The sequence below is a fragment of the Dryobates pubescens genome, chromosome 35, assembly GCF_014839835.1.
Source record: "Dryobates pubescens isolate bDryPub1 chromosome 35, bDryPub1.pri, whole genome shotgun sequence".
Taxonomy (NCBI): Eukaryota; Metazoa; Chordata; class Aves; order Piciformes; family Picidae; genus Dryobates; species Dryobates pubescens.
In genome coordinates this window covers 4,348,513-4,367,284 of record NC_071646.1, presented here as the reverse complement: position 1 = coordinate 4,367,284, position 18,772 = coordinate 4,348,513, and the positions used below count along the sequence as shown (strand labels likewise).

Below are 18,772 nucleotides of genomic sequence, written 5' to 3'. Positions count from 1 at the left end.
CTTGGTGCTGGTGGTTGGGAGCCAGCTCTGCTTTTCCAGGTCACTGCCTGGGAGCTGCTGGATGAGGCAGAAGGCAGAAGCTGCCTTCAGAGCTTCCTCTGGGGTTCCCTTTCTAAGGAAACATTTCCTTTGGATCCAGCTCCTGGCCTGGGGCCTCAGAAATTAAGGAAAATGGTCTGCGAGCCCTTAAAATAGCAGCAGTTTGAGCCTGGGTCTGGGCCAGGACCCCGGGGCTGTCTTTTGCTGGCTGAGTGAACTGGGGCTCATCCACGCAGCTGGGGTGTGACGGGGGTGCAGGACCCAGTCCCCTCTCACCGACAGCCCATGAGGGGCACGGAGAGCAAAGCCCCTGTGCTGGGATCGTCCTGATGCGGGGCTTGGCACGTCACAGCCCCGCTCTGGCAGCGTCTCATGGGGACAGGGCACGGCCCTCACACTCCTGCTGTGGCACGGTGGGGTTAGGGTTTTCCTGGGGGAGCGGCTGGCAGCACGGGCACGGTGGAGTCCTGCTGCTGGCCCCGCTGGGATCTGCCTCCCTGGCAGAGCTCCCACTGCTGCCATAAAGAAAGCTCAGTGCCGGGATCATCCCGCTCCCTGCACGGGAATAACCGAAACCGGGAAAATCCCTGCGGTGAGCCCGGGCTGGCGGAGCCTGAAGGCACCTCCCTGCCCGGGGATGGCAAGTCCCCGGTGTCGGGAAGGGGAGGGCGCGGGGAAGGGGCACGGCACGGCTCGACTCGGCTTTGCTCGGCTCGGCGAGCTCCCGCTCCGCCCTCCGCGGGCGGCCCCCGGACGGGGCGGTGCCGCCAGAGCCGCGCTGCGGAGCCGGGGCCGGGGCTGAGGCTGGGACCGGGAGCGGGACAGCGGCGGAGAGAGGTGCGGGGCTGAGCTTGGCGTGCGGGGTCTGGGGCAGCGGAGCGGCAGGGCCACTGCTGCGGGTGCGGGGACCTAGGGGCCTTAGGGTCAGTGCTGGGGAGCTGGGGTGTGGGGTTACCGGTGGGGTGTGGAATTACTGGGACTGGTGAAGTGTGGAGTCAGAGCATGGGGCTGGGGGAATTGGGGTGCGGGGTTACCGATGAGGTTTGGAGGAAATGGGATCTGGGGTTGCTGCTGAAATCTGAGGTTACTGGTATTGGTGGGGTCTGAGGTTACTGGTGAGGGCTGGGAAAATGGGTCTGGGATTACTGTTGAAATCTGCGCTGCTGGGGTCGGTGGGGTGTGGGGTCGGTGCTGGGGTGGGGTCTGGGGCACTGCTGGGGAAGCAGGACATGAGGGCGGATAGCTAGGCCGAGCTGGGTGGGGCACAGTAGGACTGGACTGGATGGGTGTGCCTGGGCTGGGGTGGGGGTCCTTGGGCGTGGGGCAAAGGGGTGGGTCAGCCGCGGTTTGATCATCCCTTGAGGGTGGTCACGGTCTGCGATTCCCCACTCGTGGGTGCCGCCTGGACGGGACTCCCTGCTGCCTCCTAGCCAACAACTAACCTGGGCCAGGCTGGGGTGAGAGCCCCGGGGGCTGCTGCCTGTCCTGTCAGCCCTCCCCACAGCCCCCCCTGCAGCAGCGTCCCCATGCCCAGCCTCGCTCGCGGGGCAGCCGCTCTGTGTTTGCTTCAGAAAAAGGAAATCTCCCTTTGCTTACTGCTGAGCTCATTTTTAAACATTTACGTTAGGGGGGCTTGCGGGGAGGAGAAATAATTGTGTAATGTCTCCGGAGCAAGGGAGCATTCCAACAGCATGACTGCGCGGCCCTTTCCAGCACGGGCAGCCTGGCAGCCGAGTGTCCCTGTGCCGATCTAGCCCCAGCCTCCGGACAACCCCGGGACACGGCAGCGTGGTCCCTGGGAGGTTTTTGCAGCGGGAGTGGGCTGGGAGCTGGGGAGCAGCAGCTCTGCCACATCCCCATGGAAGCGTCCAGGGGCGAAGCCGGAGGCAGGGAGTCGCGGCGCTGGCTGCCGGCGTGTCACCGAGCCCAGTCGTGTGCTATTTGCATTTTGCCGAGGGCCTCGGGTGGCCGAACGGCTTCAGTTTAAGTTCAGTTTCTCAGCTGCGAGTAGGTGGAGGCTGTGTGAGAGTTTATGGACTTTAAATCGGCTCCATGTTCCTAGCAGCTACAGCTTCTCCAGGGAAACCTGTTTTTGAGTGGAAAATAAGCCAAGTCACTGTCTCCCAACAGGTTGTCGGGTTGTCCAGGCTCATCTCCTAACTTGCTGTTTACCCTGGAGAAGCTCTTGACATGAAAAGTAAGGACTGTGTTAGCAAATACCGATTGGTGCTGGGGCAGCAGCAGGGACTGCAGCAGTACCGGCGTCTGCTCAGACTCTGGTGTGGCACTGGGAGGTTGCAGCAGGACCCTTGTGCTGCCCTGAGCCTGGGAAGGCTGTCACTGCCATGGGGGGTAAAATAAGAACATAGCCTGATGTCCTCTGGATCCTTTGGACATCTCACAGAGCTCAGGCACTTGTGGTTAGAGCTTTGTTTAGGCTTTGAAATTCTTCCCTTCCACGTCCCCTTCTCTGTTTTGCTTGTGGATGTTTCTGTGGGATTTAGCAATGAGAACCACCCAGCCAGGCTGCTCGGCTCCAGCTCCAGCTGCAGCAGCTTGCCCTGTGCTGCTGGAACATGCTGGGAAGCTGGGCTTCCTACCCCTGCCCTGGGAGCACCTGGGATGCTGAGTTTGGGCTCTTTCTCCGATGGTTGCTCATCGTTTGGATGTGGCAGGTGTGGATCTTGAGGGGTCCCAGGCAGCTGTGCTTGGTGCACTGTGCTGGGTGGTTTTGGCAGCAGCGGTGGCAGGTGGGACAGGAGGCTCTGAGCAGCAGGAGCCGGTGTGGGTCCTGCTGTGGGTGCCAGTGATGGTTGTTGGCAAGGGATGGAGGTTGGTCTCCTCTGTGCTGCACAGAAATGCCCAGCTGGGCCTGCTTGGGGCTGTGAGTGTGAAATTGCAGCTCCTGCTGTGCCAGCACCAGCGATGCTTTGAGCCCCTCCGAGCTGTGATCTGGCTCGGAGCAGGGCTCCTGCCCATGCTGTCTCCTTTGCATTGCTCTGTGCTTCAAATCCTGTTTGGAACTTCCTGCTGTTGTGCAAGAGTCTCTGATGTCTGGACCACTTTCCAGGACACTTGTCCTCTGTTCCTTTGGCCATTTAGATGTCTCAGCAGATTCCTGTGGATGGACACACACAGAGCTGTCAGATTCCAGTTTGGAAGTTTACTTTCTTTTTCATCATGCCAGTTGTGCCAGCAAGTCCTACCAGCTAGGACCTTTCCTGTTGTGACACAGCCCTGCAGGGCTTTCTGCTGGTGATGTGTGCAAATGACACCTGTCCCTCTGTCATTCTGTCCCCAAACACCTTCAGACCTCTTCCAGTTACTTGGGGACAGCTGTGGCCTCCACACCCACTTTGGTAAGGCTCCCAGTTTGTGCAGGGAGGAGAGCTGCTCTTGGGGGTGCTGGAGGGAGGCAACCCAATGCCCCTGTCCAGTGGGGACCCATGGTGGCCTGTGGCTGCCCAAAGTGGCTCCTGTTTGCCTGGTGGCATGTCCCTGGGGCGCTGAACTGAGGTGCCCTTGCCTGCAGTGCTATCAGCCCTGTGCACACCATGGCCATCTTTAGAAGGGGAGGTGGCTTGTCCCTGGCTGCACTGCTCAGGAAAGGTTTTCTGTGTCCCCTGCAATGTCCCAGCTCCTGGGATGCTGCAGGCTCCTGTCACTCTCACCTGCATGCCAGGCTGCAGCTGAAGGTGGATGTTTGGGTTCCTGAGATCCAGTTGAATGCCCTGTGGTGGTCCTGGCCATGAGCCTGATCTGTGCTGTGTTAGCCCAGCCCAGCTCCTTCCAAACTGGGGTTAGCCCAGCCCAGCTGAGCTCTCTGGCTGCTTTTGTTTCTTAAACCATTGGCAGAGCTGAAGGCAGAGCAATGCCAGGAAGATCTTGATTTGTTCAGAGAGGTGGTTTTCCTCCTGTGGTTGTGTCATGGTGCCAGGGGGTCCAGGCAGGCCTGGGCCTTCGGTGATGGGTCTGGTTGTCCTATGAGCCTCTCATCCAAGGGGAGCAACCAAAGAGCTGCTGTGGCAGGGGAACGTTTCTTAATCATGTGACAGGCTGCAAGGACATGCTTGGTGGCAGCTCTGCAGGGCAGGAACACGAGCTCAGGTCTGTTCTTCTATCTCTGGCCAAGATCACCAGGGTGATGCTGGCGGCTGCACAAGCGCTGCCTGGAGCCTTGATCCCCCTCCTAACTCCAATCTCCTCTGCTTCTTCGGGACAAGGAGGTTTTGTTTGGGGTAGGAGGTCTTGGGGGAGGGGTTGTGGGGAGCTGGCCGTACCATGCAGGCAGTGCTGGGGGTGTCCTTGTGAAGGGGTGACCCTGCAAAGGGGCTGCTCCCAGCATGGCCCCATCCCCAGCAGCCCAGCCCTGCCCAGGCTCTGGGGTTGTGCCTGCGGCCAGGGCTGTGGGCAGAGCAGAGCTGGGGCTGGTTTTGCTGATAGTGGTGTGACAGGTCTGGCCGGGGTGCGGCTGTCACCAGCAGCACTTGGGAATTTCTGCTGTAGAACAAAACCCCTCTGTGATCCTGCTCTGGCTGGGGGGGGGCGGGTGTTGGACTGAGATGATCTTTTGAGGTCCCTTCCAACCCCTAACGTTCTGTGATTCTGTTGGCTCCAGGAGCTCCAGCCTTGCCAAAGAGGTTCACTGAAAGATTTCTGTCCCTTTCCCAAAGTCTTAATGTCTTTGTCTGCCATTTCCTGAGATCCCAGAGCAAGCCCTGGATGATGGATGCATCCTGCTGCCAGAGGAATTCCCCTTTTCCTGCTCAGCAGGAGCTTCACATTTTTGAAGGCACGAAGCAGAGGGAGACCAATAAGACAGGGACTGTCCTGGAGCACCAGCTGCTTTATGGTGATGACTGCGGGGAGAGGAGAGCAGAGCAGTTTGGTTTCGTTTTGCAGTTTCTTGGCGTGCTGAAGGAGCTGCCGGCACAGGATCAGGCTGGTGCTGGCAGCGTGGGCACTGCCAGCAGTGGTGGCACACACCAATCCTGTGCCTGTCCCATTGTGGCCCCATCCTGCCTGCAGCAGCGGGCACGGGGCTGGGTGTGGAGCCCTGCGGGGTTTGGCAGTGCCACTGTGGGAGAAGCCAGCACAAAGGTGCTGCTCCCTGCCCTTACCTCTGGATGAGCAGGAGGCATCTCCAGCGAGGCACCTCAGGTGCTGCTGCCATCCCAGCACTGCGGTTGCTGTCTGAGCTGGGTTGGGTGCCAGTTTAGCTGGGCAGCCTGTGCTGTAACTCGGCTGGTTAATGCTTGGCAAGGTTTAAAATCTGGATTTGCACATCTGATGTGGGTGATGACACCCTGGGAATCCTTTGGCCTGCTGGCAGTCGTGGTGAAGTCCTCACATTTACTACTCCCTTATTGGCTGATGGTCTGGGAACAGGGCAGAGCCCTTTGCGTGGGGCTCCCCTGTCCCAGGGACTGGCCTCATCCTGCTGAGTGACAAAGGAGTTAATCTGTCCTGGAGCAAAGTGCCATCAGCATCTGGTGCTGTGCCGGCTGGCTCGGGGGGCAAGGGCACAGATGCGGCAGGCTGGGCAGCCACCGAGGCATGAGGTGCTTGCAGGCTCCTTGCCCCACTCGCCCTTGCGCTCGGCCCCGCGTTAGCAATGGGCTATTTCTGGCCACTCTCGTGAGTAATGGAATGAATTGTGCCGAGATTTTGGGTGGGGACGGTGCCTCTGCCCGCTGAGTCACCGCTCGGCATCACGCCGGGCGCGGGAGCTGCCGGGGCTGGAGCCGTCCCGGGTCAGGGTGGACAGCGGAGGCCGTGGGAAGGAGCTGGGCTGCAGCGGCTTGCCGTCCCCTTGCCCGGTCAGTGCGTGGGCAGGGGGGGCTGGCATCCAACCCTGCTACGCTGCGCCGCTCCTCTTGTTGTTGTTTTAGGTCTGGTGCCCACCAGCTTGGGCACGGGCAGACCTTGGTGTCTGCCTGGGAGCTGGTGTTTGTCTCCCGGGCATCTGCTGCTGGCTGTGCTGTGTCTCCTGCGCTGGCTGGGTTGGGCAGCGGCGCATCCCCCACGGCTGCGCTGCCCTCGCTCGTCTGTGAGATCCGGAGTCACAAATCAAGCTCTGCTGGGGGCAGAGGAGCTTTGGCTCTGAGTAAACAGACTTTTCTGTCCGTGAGCCGTCCTTTTCCCGTGCTGTGGAGATGGTGAACGGAGGGAGGATGAACCTTTGGTCAGAGCAGAGGGATGGTTTGCAGCGGGGGTGTGTTGCATTTCGAGAAGGATCGAGTTGGGAAGAGGTGAATCCCCTTGGGTTCTGGCGGGTCCTCCAAGATGAAAGAGGCAGCTGGACTTATCTCTTTGTAGCTATGCCAGTTGTGGGTGCTACCAGCCCAACACTCAGTACCCAGGCAAGCCCATCTGCTGGAGCTCTGGCCAGGTTCACCAGGAGCAGTCAATGCACGAATGGTTTGGTTTATTCACGTGCAGCATGTCCAGATTGCTGGTGGCAAATGCACTGAACTGCAGATGAGCTCCAGAATAACAACTGCAGTCACACACTGGATCTCCTGGGGAAGCACTCAGCGTAGCTGAGGTCACAAAAGGTGTCCCTGGGTGTGTGTGGGGGGTGACAGTGTCAGACCTGTTGATTTACCCCAGCCCTTTGGCTTCCAACTCTCAGTCCCCTCCAAACTAGATATGAAATTGGGGCAGCATTTATACCTCGTTATCTGCAATAGTGCAGAGTGTGGGGTGGGACTGCACTCAAGCCCTCATTCCTGGGGTGAGCTCAGCCAGTTGCTCCTTTATCAGCTGCACAAAACATTTCTTGCTTTTTTGGTCGGCAGTTTGGCAGGTGATAAGTGGAAGAGTGGAGTGGTGGGGCTCTGCCTTGCCCCTTCCATTCTGTGCCATGGCAACACCACCAGGGCTCCACCCAGCCCCTGTGCCAGCTCTGTATTTGTCAGCAGCCTTGGGCCTGGTAATTTTCCCTTGTTTTGTGCTTCCAGCAGGGTGACACATTTCTTGAGTCCCCAAGGATATGCTGTCCTCAAGAGCTTTCCCTCCTCAAGTGGGCAGGAAGCAGGAGACTCCTCCAGCCCTATTTCCTGCCTCCATAACACAAAGGCCATCTCCTGGGGTGAGCTCCAGGCTGTGTGGGGCTGTTGGTGTCCCTGGAACAGCTGGGATGGTCAGGAGCAGGAGGGCACAAGGAAAGGGTTTTTCACCTGCCAGGCTGCATCCCTGTGATGCAGGACAGAGAGCAGCCTCTCTGGGCATGGCTGGCAGCTTCTCCTGCTGTGGGTGCCAGCGTCAGCTCTTGGTCATGATGTGGCAAAGGCTCCTTTGTCAAACGAGTTGGGCTGGGGCCAGCCCGGTGCTGGGTGCCAGGCACGCAAGTCCTGCTCGCATGGGCATCCAATAGCTCAGCCTGGCACATTCCTCCTGCTGCTGGGGTTATTTGGGAGCTGCTGAGCGTGCCTGGGTGAAACCTGTGGGGCAGCTTCTGCCCTGAAGAATTTATAACCTGAAATAAAACTGGCAGGTGTGTGTGGCTCCAAGGGCACCAGAAAAGCCTTCTCCCTGGGGTGGTGGCATGGGGGAAGTTGGATGGTGGGGGCAGGAGCCTTGCTGCCTGGGGCTGGGGGTCAGGCAGAGAGTGATTTGTTGCCTGGCATGAAGTCTCTGCATGCAGCCACTGGCACTCACTGGGGCTGGGGCATCGGTGTGTGCACCAGAAGAGGTGTCTGGTCAGAACAGAGGTGCTCAGGAGGAGACTTGATGGGGTGCTTGGTGCCATGGTTTAGTTGTTTAGGTGGGTTGGATTGGTTGATGGGTTGGAGACGATGATCTTGAAGGTCTCTTCCAACCTGGTTTATTCTATTCTATTCTATTCATGGTGATGGATTTGAGAGGTTCCAGAGAGGCTGGTTCTTGCAGCACCAGTGTGGGAGCTGGAGTGTGGGGCTGGGAGTGTTTCTGTCCCAGCACTCAGCTCATGCTGGTGTGTGGCCAGATACCTGTGGCTGGTACCTTCCTGGGCAGTTATGCAAAAGACTTTGGGGAGGGAGGGGTGGGGAGCATGGACTAGCTGTGGGTGCTGCATCCCACTGCCCCCCTGCTGTGTCCCTGCTGACCCCCTGCTGTGCCCACAGCGATGGCAGCCATCAGGAAGAAGCTGGTGATCGTGGGGGACGGTGCCTGCGGGAAGACGTGCCTGCTGATCGTCTTCAGCAAGGACCAGTTCCCCGAGGTCTACGTGCCCACCGTGTTTGAGAACTACATTGCTGACATCGAGGTAGATGGGAAGCAGGTAAGGAATGCCACAGAGCTGTTCCAGTCCCCTCACTCCCCTGGTCCCAGTGCCACGGCCCTGCACTGCTGCCTGGGTTGGTCTGTGTGACTGAGCATCCAGGTGTCTGGGTCACCCTGAACCTGCCCCAGCCTGAGGGCAGACTGTAGCTGCAGCTGAGGAAGATAAAGCTGCCAAGCTGTCTGCAAGCTGCTGAGGTATGTCCCTGTCACCCCCTCAGGTGGAGCTGGCCCTGTGGGACACAGCAGGGCAGGAGGACTACGACCGGCTGCGGCCCCTCTCCTACCCAGACACGGATGTTATCCTCATGTGCTTCTCCATTGACAGCCCAGACAGCCTCGGTAGGGAGCAGGGAGCCAAGGGGGAACCTGGCCTGGGGCTGCCACAGGACTGGGTGCTGCTGCTAAACCCCCTGGGAGGTGCCAGTCCCTCCCCTCCATCTCCTGGCTTTGCCTGCGTGCTGGGGAGATGCGAAGAACTTTCTGGGTGGGTGGAAGTGGTGGGAGAAGAGAATGCTGCAGAGGGGAGCAGAGCCTTAGCTTATGGGGGGGGGTCCACGTGTGCCTGTTGCAGAGAACATCCCTGAGAAGTGGACACCAGAGGTGAAGCACTTCTGCCCCAACGTGCCCATCATCCTGGTGGGCAACAAGAAGGACCTGCGGAACGACGAGCACACGCGGCGGGAGCTGGCCAAGATGAAGCAGGTGGGGACAGAGCCCTGGGTCCTGCAGCCTCAGCCAGGGACCTGCCTCTCTCCACCCTGGCTTCCCGGTGCCGGGTCCTGGATGTCCCCAGGGCAGCCAGGCTGCTCCTGCTGCCCTTCTCTCTGAACCCTCTCTCTGATGCTTCCCAGGAGCCCGTGAAGCCGGAGGAAGGGCGGGACATGGCCAACAGGATCAATGCCTTCGGCTACCTGGAGTGCTCGGCCAAGACGAAGGAGGGGGTGCGGGAGGTCTTCGAGATGGCCACCCGCGCGGGGCTGCAGGTGCGGAAGAACAAGCGGCGCAGGGGCTGCCCCCTGCTCTGAGCAGCCCGGGGCCAGCAGGCAGCTGCCAGCGCTGGCGGCCGGCCGAAGTGGGACCTGGTGGTGCCAGTACCTGCCCCCAACCTTCTGCACGAGAGCTGCCACCCCAAGCCCGTGGGGTGACCCTGTGAGGCTCCGGGACCGTGCGGGGCCAGTGCCTTCCATACCCATGGACAGGGCTGTCCGTAGCTCCCCTGTGTCTCCCCATTCTGTACCAACCTCCCCGGTTGTGCCTCTGCCACGGGGATCGCCGTGGTGTTCACTCTCCCTCCCCGGCTCCGGGCAGGTGCCACAGCGGCTGGAGGTGCCAGCGCCTGCAGCTCGCCCGTGGGGTCTGCTGTGCCCTCGGGGTGGACAGCACACACCAGCGTTTCACAGGGACGTGTCCAGGGCAGCTTTCAGCCTCATCTGTGGGCAGAGCTGGGCTTGGCTGCTGCCAGAAGTGCTCTGCCCACGGGACTGTGCCTCTGCCCAGCTCTGCCAGTAATGCTGCCTTCCAGTCTGCACTGGTCACGGACTTGGCACCAGTAAACTGAACTGCATAGCTGGGAGAATAAATGCAAACTGGTATTTTAGTAACTGTAACTCTGCTTGCGTGGCATGCCTCTGGCTGCCCTGTGTGCCCCTGCCCAGGCTGCTGCCTGGGGGCTGGGTCCATGTGCTGCAGGGTACGGGGCTTGCTCGGCCCCAGCCCTCCTTGCTCCAGCCGCTGGTGCAGGATCAGGGCTCATCACCGTGGGCTGGGATAGGACCCAGGGAGAAGCTTATATGGGGAGGGCAGAGTGGGAGCTCCCCAGCTGTGCCCACTCCCTGGTGTGGAGTGTGCTGGAGCTACCCCTCCTCTGTGACCATCCTGGAGCAGGGCTGCAGCCAGCCCACCCCTCTGCAGCAGTCCCAGTGGTGGTGGCAGAGCCCAGGACTCAAGATCAACACAGCTTTTTTTTTCTCTAAACATTTATTTCAGGGAAACAAAGTGAGGTGTGCCTGTGTGGCCATGCCAGCTCTTAGGCCAGGTGGTACCGGACAGGGGACAGCAGCCACCCTGTGCCCAGCCTGGTCTCTGCCTGCTGCCTGCACCCACCTCCCACCACAGCAGCACCAGGCTCCCCTGGGCACCCAGTGATGCTCTTCAGAGGACAAGCTCTGGTCTGAGCTGTTCATGGATGGATGAGACCAGGCACAAGGCTTTCCACAACAGTATCAAAAACTGCTCAAAAAGCAGAGTGGTCCCAGTTCAGCACTGGTGTGGTCCCACTCTGTGAGGGGAAGTCTCTACCCCAGCCCATGCCAGGGCTCTTGGCTGTCACTGATGGCTGTCAGGATCCCCTTGCCCATCTCTGCAGGGATGTATGGGCGTCACTGAGCACCCCAGGCCAAAGGTGGGGGGAAGCGACTGCTGCAGGCTGAAGGGTGCTGAAGCTCCACAGGGCTTCTCCTTCTCTCCCAGTGGGGTTTCCTGCAGAGAAACCTCATGGCAGAGCTGGCCCCTGGCTCAGGAGGGGACAGGCAGCCCCCTGAGCAAGAGCCCATCCTGAGCCCTGTCCCAGTTGCTCAGGAGAAGCTTCCTGGTGCTGCAGGTGGCAGGGTGAAGCCTGGCTCTGGGTGTGCCACTCCTGACCCCATTCCAGCCACAGCTCTGTGGACAATTCCAGGCCCTGCTCACCTGGCTGCTAATTGCCAAGGTGCAGGGCACCGAGGTCAGCAGCAAGGCCATCCTCATCTGGGCTCTCGTCCTTGTAGGGGTAGCCAGTGTAGCCCCCCTGCTCCCTGCAGTACCTGAGGAACCTGTGGGCACAGAGCAAAGGCAGTATGGGCAGGAGGTGGCACTGGCCTTGCTGCTGGCACTGGCCTCACTGCCTGCATAGCACTGGCATGGCCAGGCACCATCGGCGAGTGGCAGGGAAGGGCAAGCAGGAGCTCTGGAGCAGGGCAGGGCTCACCTCTGCCAGTGCTGGTCCTTGCTGAGCACAGCTGGGTTACCCACCACGATCAGCAGAGCCTTGGCCCTGGTGATGGCCACGTTGAGCCTCTGAGAGGAGAACAAGAGAATGACAGAATGGTTTTGGGGAGGAGGGAGCTGTAAAGCTCATCCAGTCCAACCCTTCCCCCCACGCCCCCAGTCAGCAGGTTCTGCAACTAGAGCAGGTTGCTCAGAGCCCTGAACAACCTGACCTGGGATGGTTCCAGGACACTAGCCAACCTGGGTCAGGGTCTCACCACCCTTGGTGTCAAACATTTCTCCCTTCTCTCCAGTCTGAATCTCCCTCTTTTGGTTTCAAACCATCACCTCTTGTCCTGTCACAGCAGGCCCTGCAGAAGCTCTGCTAGGTCCCTCCGAGCCCCGCCTGGGTGCAGGCACCTTCAGCGCAGGGCTGAGCTCCCGCAGCAGCTCTGCTGGCTGCAGGAGAGTGGAGGGCAGCAGGGGGTGCTAAGAGGAGGGCCTGGCTCGGGGCAGCAAGGTACCTTGGGGTTCTTGAGGAAGCCCAGCCTGAAGGTCTCATCGAGCGCGAGGAACTCGTTGCAGCTGCGCACAGTGGAGATGAGGATGACCCGGCGCTCCTGGCCCTGGAACTGCTCCACAGAGCCCACCTGGGGTGGGGACAGCTGGTGAGGGGCCAGGAAGCACCCCCACAACAGGGTGGGCTCCTCTCTGCCCCACGCCCAGGACCATACCTTCAGCTGGTTGATGTCTGGCAGTGCCTTCAGGTCAGGGTCCAGGGAGGTGATGGCTCTCCGGATCTTCTCCACCTAGGAAAGGCACACAGCACAGTCCAGCCACCACAGAGCCACCCTGGGGTGCCACCCTGGGGCTGCCCATCTATCCCAGTGTCCCCTACCCCTTGGGTGGGGGGGTATCTCTCCCCATGAGATGTACCCCTCACCTGCTTCCTGTAGGGAGAGATGATGCCAATCTCCTTGGGCGAGATGCTAGGGATGCCCTTCTTGCCCCCACTCTGCAGCAGCTTCTTGAGGTAGCGAACCAGCACCTCAATCTCAGCCGTGTTGAAGAACGAGGGGCTCTTGGCCTCTCTCTGGTCTTCCCCACAGACCCCATGGAAGATGATGGGGAAGCCCTGGGGATGGACAGTGTTGGGCAGGTGGAGACCTGCGGCTCAGGGCTCCCCCACCCCCCTCCCTGCTGCCCCCCTCACTTTTTTGGGGAGCTCTTCCCAGGCACAGTAGGTGTTGCGGACGTCGAGCTCGCAGCGCTCGCAGGCTCTCAGCTCATTGTCATAGAAGAGCTCATTGGGGATCTTGAGGATGGCCTCGTGGGACCTGGCAAAGGCAGGACAGAGCCCAGGGTGGGTGCCATGCAGCCCCAGCACCCTCCCAGGCACGGTGCACTGGGAACAGAGGGTTTGCTGCCATCTCCTGTGACACTGCAGGGCTCTGGACCCTGCCTGTGCCCATCGGTGTGCTGTCCCCATCCTCACCTGTAGTTCCAGAGCAGTTTGGTGACAAACCGAGGGTCATATCCTCTGTCTGACTTCTTGTACAGGGGATTGTGCAGCATCAGCCTCTCCAGCAGCGAGGTGCCTGTGCCCAGAGGGACCCTGTGGCTCCACACAAGGCTGCTTGGCCACCCCAGCTGTTGGCAGCAGCCTCACCCCTCACCCCACTCACCCAAGCCGTGCTCGATGGCCAGTGGTGACGTCAGGACATAACCCAGCTGCTGAGGGTCTCCTGCCAACACCAGCTGCCCCCCGTTGGGGTTGGTCTTCTGGTCCATGGGAGTCAGGAGCCCTGGGCAGAGGGAGAGTTCAGTGGGGGACAAGGGGATCTTCAAGTCATACAGAGAAGCTGGTCCCCAAGAGGGCAGCTGGGCACCACTCACCCGTGATGGCGATCACACTCTCGGGCTCCAGTGCCTGGCCACACTCATCGATGAAGACGTGGGAGAAAAACCCTGGGGGGAATTCGGCTGACACCAGCCTGGGGGAGAGCTGAGTGAGGCTTCCTCAGCATCCCTGTCCCAGCTACTCACCCTTTCCCCACTGCCCTGGTCCTCACCCTCCCTCAGAGGAGGGGTCCTGTCCCCGGTCCACTCTTCTCCACACCCCTTCCCTGCTGCCCTCACAGCCTAGCTGTGAGGCAGCCCCTGGGCCCCACCCCCACTGTGGGTGCTGGGGGACAACCCCAGGTCCTCTGACCTTCCTGCTGTCACCAGTGTGGTGACAATGATGCGGTAGCAGCCCAGTTTCTCCTTGCTCGGGTACACATAGCAGCTCTGCTCATCGTCCCAGTTGCAGCAGCACTGAAACACAGGCGTTTGGTGGGACCCTGCTCTCCCCAGGGCCACCAACACAGATGGGCTGTGGGGTGCCAGGATGGAGGTAGAGGAACCTACCCTGATATCATCAGGCACCTCCTGGAAGTTCCTGGATTTTGCTATCAGCCTGTAGATGTACCGTGGAGCAAGGTCCTTGATGAGGCGCTGGCACAGCAGGTCTGCAGCGCTGTTGGAAGGGGCACAGGCCAAGATCCGGGAGTCCTTGAGGCACGTCCACACCTAGGTGGCAAGAGGGGCCAGTGAGTGCCACGGGCCAGGGAGGGCAGCAATGACCCTGGGGGGCTGGGCCAGGTTGGTGGCTGTTCACCTGCTTGATGGCCTCCACCATGGTGACTGTCTTGCCAGTCCCAGGGGGACCAAAGACGAGGTATGGAGCTGGCCTGGATATCCCCATCACGATGTGTGTCACAGCTCTGCACTGCTCCTCGTTGGACTGCAGCTTGCGGTCAAACCACCTGCAGGAGCCTGGGCTGAGTGTGCTGGGTCCCCAGGCTCTCCTCATCTCCCATCCCACCCTGTCCCCTCCAGCACTTGGACTCACCGGGGCTGGAAGGTGCCTGTGAGGAGGGGCTGGTGGCAGGAGGCAGAAGGGAAGAGGAGGCTGGCCAAGCCATGCTGCATGGCCAGCTCCACAGCACGGTGCTGCATCCGCAGCGGCAGCCGGCTGAAGGTGAAGGTCACATCGAACTTCATGTTGTTCACAAACTTCTTCTGCAGCCTGGGAAGGAGTGGGGTGAGCAGGCCATAGGGACACTCCCCCATGTCCTCCCCAGCCTGTCCCAGCCCATGCCTGGTGGGTCCAAGTAGGGCTAGCAGAGCTCTGCCAGCCTGGCCGGGGCTGGACACCACTCACTTGGTGGAGAAGCCAAGCTTGACCCTCTCCAGCTCCACGCCGTGCACGTAGCCTTTGTACTGCACGAGTGGGGAGTGGTCCCGCTCGCTGCTCAGGTTGACATAGAGGTGGTCTCCTTTCAGCACGGACGGGCGGTTCTCAGCCACACCGGGCACCTGCCAAGCAGCCAGCGTGAGGCCAGGCACTCCCGAGCCCCAGCGCCCTTCCTGGCCCCCCAGCTCGCTCTACACACCTTGAGGACCAGCAGCCCCCTGTCCTGCTCCATGGTCACGTCCTTCATGTCGTAGCGACGGATGTCCACCTCCATCTGGATCTCCTCTAGGTGCAGCAGCAGCTGGAACTTCTCCTGGTAGTTCTCCGCATGCAGGGGAGCCTCCAGCAGCGTCCTGCAGGCAGCAGGGAGGTCACTGTGCCCTGGGGACACTTCAGCCAAAGGGCAGTGGGTGGGAGGCACAGGGCTGGGTGGTGTTACCCCCACCCCTTGGTACTCACTGCATGGCAGCCCAGCTGGGGTTGGCACTGGCATTGGGTCCAGCCACAATCGCCTTCTTGAGCCTCTTTGGGTACTCGTAGGTGTCCAGAGGGATTTTATTCTCCAGTTCATTTTGCTGGGAGCTGAGCAGAGGGGACAGTGGTGCCACAGGAATTGCAGGACTGGGCTGCCCCTGGGCTGCAGCCACCTGTGGCCCAGGCAAGCAGGATGTCCTCAACCCCACTGTCACCACCCACTGCAGAGGGATGAAGGACTGTCCTGGGGTGCCAGACAGCCAGGTGCCAGGCAGCTGAGTCTTGTCCCAGCTGGAGAACAGGCTGGGGCCCCCTGCAGAGGATGGCAGCAGGTGATCCTGCTATGTACCTGACGGGGGGGAAGCCTTCCTCAGTGACGACAGTGACAGGGTGGCGGAGATCATCCTGGTAAGGCTGGAAAGGTTCCGAGGGCCCCAGGTCCTTGGCCAGCTGGCTCTCAGCAACAGCAGCAACGCTGCGACCGATACTGAAGTGCTCCTGGGGCTCCTTGGTGAACTCAAAGACCACCACGGTGCGGAAGAACCCATGGCAGGTGGCCTGGCTCCGCACCTGGATGGGGTACTTGCTACCTGCAAGGCACAGGTGTGAGAGCTGGGTCCTGCACCTCCGGCAGGGCAGGGTGCAGGGCAGAGGATGTGGCAGGGGATGGGGCCCTACCTGGGTGCAGCAGCACTGACTGTCCCTGTGTCACCCCCTCCTTGTCACTGAAGGAGAACTCTTGCAACCGCCGGCACGGCTGGCACCGCTGCAGGGTCACAGCCTCGGTCCCCTGGTTCTGCACCACGATGGTGACCGTCCGGGGCTTGCCGGGCACCACCGGGAAGCGGATCCGCCCCTCGCTCCGGTCGTGCTCCGAGGTGATCTCCACCCCATGCTTCCCACGGATAAACTCAGCCCTGCAGGACAGGAGGGTCAGTTCCAGCCAGGGTGGGGGATCCCCAGGGCCATGTCAGAGGAGGCTTGGGCAAGGTGTGGCTGGTCGTACCACTTGGCACGGCTTCGGAGCACTCGTGGACCAGAGCTGGGCTGCTGCCCTGAGGCAGATGCAGATGCTGATGCTGATGCTGATGCTGACACTGCCGCCGCCTGTGTGTTGGTTCTGGGTCTCCAGTACTGGTCTGCCACCACCACTCTCTTCTTGTCCTGCGAGGAGCAGCTAGCACCAGCATGGCCCTGGGGTCCTGCTCCTACAGAGCAAGTCCCAGAGCGGGGCAGGAGCTGCCTTTTGCCCAGCACAGGGCATCCCTTACCTTGAAGTACACCAACCCCCCAGACACCTGTGCCCGGTGGTTCACCTTCAGAGCGTACAAGACGCACGAGAAGTTGGGCCTTTTGGCTTCAGTCCTGCACAGGGAGAGAGGTTTCTCTGAGGGCACCAGCAGTTGAGAGGAGGTGAGGAGCGTGGGAGGGGGAAGTGGGCACAGAGGCTTGGGTGAGGGGCACTCAGCAGCTCCCTTCTGCACCGGGTGAGGAGAAGGACTGGGGCTTTTCACTGGCCCATGCATATCTTGCATCCCTCCATGATGTAGTGTGGCCATTCCAGCTGTGCCATGGCCATTCCAGATGTGCCACAGCACCATTGTCTGGCCTCAACAGCCACACAGACTCTGTCCCTGCCAGTGCACAAGCAGCAGCAGGGCATGGACCTGTCCCTGTCCCCAGATTCTCCACAGAAGACCCCATCTGGAGGGGTCAGCCCCCTACACAGCCCCAGGGGCAGACTGGGTGCAGATGGGAGCTCCTCCAAGGTGTTACCACTGCACCCCTGGCAGTGATACATTCCCAGGTCCCTACTCCCACAGCTCGAGGCACATCCCACAGTGCTCCCAGCCTTGCTAATGATTAACAGCAGGGATGTTGCACAAAGGCCAGCGTGACTGGTGACAGCAGGGTGAAGTGGGGAGTGAGAGTGGCTGTGCCCAGGCAGCTGCTGTGCGCCTAAGAAATATCCCAGCAGGGCTGAGGTGAGGTGGAGGAGACCCAAAGTGGGGCTGGTGTCTGGAGAACAGCTCTGCCTCTGGCTACGTCCACAGCCCAGGGGCACAGGGCCTGCCTCACAATGCTGCCCCTTTATTCCCTGTGCCTGGAGAACAGAGCCCCTGAGCTTGAGCTGAACCGGTGCGGGTCCCCGCTGCTCGTGGGGGAGCCCTTGAGGACCCAACCTACTCCCCAGCGCCACCTTCACACCCAGCTCCTGCCCAGAGTTGGCTTCACACCCCAGCTGGGGACTGGTGATGCTGGCCAGGGACTGGGTGATGCTAGTCAGGCACTGGTGAAACTGGCCAGGGCCTGGGTGCTGGCTGGCTGGGGACATTCCCAGGCCACGCAGCCCGGGTCCGGCCGAGAGCCCTCACCTTTCCCGGAACTCCGTGTTGTAGATGCCACGCAGCACGTCCCGCCGGTGCTCCTGCTCCCGGCCCGTTTCCCGCAGGAACTCCACGAACTCGTCCCCGCAGTACCTGGTCTCCGCCAAGCTGAACCTGGGCATGGCTGGGTCGAGCTGTGCCGAGCCGAGTCGTGCTGAGGTGTACCGAGGCGCACCGTACCGCACCGAGCCGCGCCGGGCAGGGCTGGGCAGCGCCGGGGCTGATCTCGCAGCGAGAAACGAAAGCGAAAGGGGCCGTGCAGGTTGCGGACCCGCCCGCCGCGGCTAGGGAGGTGGCAGGAGGGGACCGAGGGCGGCTCCCGGCCGGTCCCGCAGCATCCCTCCGTGCCCGGAGTCCTGCACCCCACGGAGGGTCCCGGCTGCGGGAATTGCCCTGGCTACGTGCAGGGGCTTGGCGCAGCCCAGGACCCCGAGGGGTACGCACCTCTCCCTTGCAGGGCTACCCCAAACATCCCGGACCCGGGGCTGTGGTTGCAGGGCTGGGGGCTGCCGGGCTGCCGAGTACCAGGGGTCTGGGTTAGGTTTCCTCCCCTCAGCCAGCAGCCCTGGCATTGGTTGCCGCCGGGGTAGAGGTGAGAGATCAAGGGCTGCAGCCTCCCTTCCCCCTCTACATATAGTGCAGCAGGAGCTGCTTTCTGGGTCTTTCACCCTGCCCCGTGAGGAAGGTGAGCCCCGACATGAGCTAGGGACCCTGGCACAGCTCACGGTGCTTGCTTTTGCCTTGTTTGTGGCTCAGGGATGTTAGGGGAAGTCTCAGGTGCTTGTCTCCTGACCCAAGCTCTGCTGGTCGACTGCCACTCTCTGGCTGTGGCCAATAGACCATGGTGGTAAAGGGCCCCTTGCAGGTTGCAGGAGGGCTCCAAGGCTTAAAAAGTGCTGCCTGTGGAGTAAGTTGTTTGTGACTCTCTGTAGGGGATTGCAGGCAGAATCCTGGAGCTTTAAACTGTGAAGCAAACAAAGGAAAATTCTTTCCTTGGGGGTAGCTGGGCAGCACCACTGCTGCCTCTGGGCTAGCAGGACCTGCCCTGTGGGGCTGGGCAGGGCTGGCTTTGCTGTCCCTGGCTCAGGTGGATGCTTGCTGTAATTCACCAGGGTCACTTTGACTTTTGTCCACCTCAGCCCAGCATGTATCTTGCTCTGGAGAAGGCTGCAACTTCTGCTGAAGCCTCTGGTCTCCAGCAGACAATAGCAAATGGCTTTAGGGATTAGGATGTTTCTGGGCCTATGTCACCCTGAGCTGCTTCTTTGCTTAGTGGCCCAGTGGTGGTGAGCCAGGGCAAATGCTGCTTCTCCCAGGAAGAAATAGGACCTAGCAGTGGATAGGATGGAATGACTGAGCTTGCTGTGGAGAAAGCTGGTGGGGGAGCGAAGGGCCTGGAGGCAGG

The 18,772-nt window shown here is 60.9% G+C and overlaps 2 protein-coding genes across 3 annotated transcripts; one reads left to right on the top strand and one right to left on the bottom strand.

Moving 5' to 3' along the window:
* Nucleotides 1–759: 759 nt before the first annotated feature.
* Nucleotides 760–9,908, top strand: RHOC (ras homolog family member C). Of its 2 annotated transcripts, XM_054176472.1 has the most exons (6): nucleotides 760–876; nucleotides 2,170–2,236; nucleotides 8,148–8,305; nucleotides 8,526–8,646; nucleotides 8,879–9,009; nucleotides 9,159–9,908. In XM_054176472.1, the coding sequence occupies exons 2-6, from the start codon at nucleotides 2,230–2,232 to the stop codon at nucleotides 9,330–9,332; spliced, it is 591 nt and encodes a 196-aa protein (XP_054032447.1). In that variant the 5' UTR covers nucleotides 760–876; nucleotides 2,170–2,229; the 3' UTR covers nucleotides 9,333–9,908. The 2 variants fall into 2 exon arrangements, with proteins under 2 accessions (XP_054032447.1, XP_054032448.1); XM_054176473.1 differs by lacking the exon at nucleotides 2,170–2,236 and having other exon boundaries at nucleotides 796–876.
* An 824-nt stretch (nucleotides 9,909–10,732) lies between these two features.
* Nucleotides 10,733–17,489, bottom strand: MOV10 (Mov10 RISC complex RNA helicase). Its single transcript, XM_009896194.2, has 22 exons — nucleotides 17,356–17,489; nucleotides 16,243–16,345; nucleotides 15,987–16,138; nucleotides 15,659–15,897; nucleotides 15,330–15,570; nucleotides 14,966–15,088; nucleotides 14,706–14,859; nucleotides 14,474–14,628; nucleotides 14,162–14,338; nucleotides 13,928–14,075; nucleotides 13,678–13,839; nucleotides 13,481–13,584; nucleotides 13,165–13,262; nucleotides 12,954–13,073; nucleotides 12,764–12,866; nucleotides 12,482–12,605; nucleotides 12,212–12,403; nucleotides 12,003–12,077; nucleotides 11,793–11,918; nucleotides 11,270–11,358; nucleotides 10,993–11,114; nucleotides 10,733–10,785 (listed from the first exon to the last, which is right to left on the bottom strand). The coding sequence occupies exons 1-21, from the start codon at nucleotides 17,487–17,489 to the stop codon at nucleotides 11,000–11,002; spliced, it is 2,934 nt and encodes a 977-aa protein (XP_009894496.2). The 3' UTR covers nucleotides 10,733–10,785; nucleotides 10,993–10,999.
* Nucleotides 17,490–18,772: the final 1,283 nt, after the last annotated feature.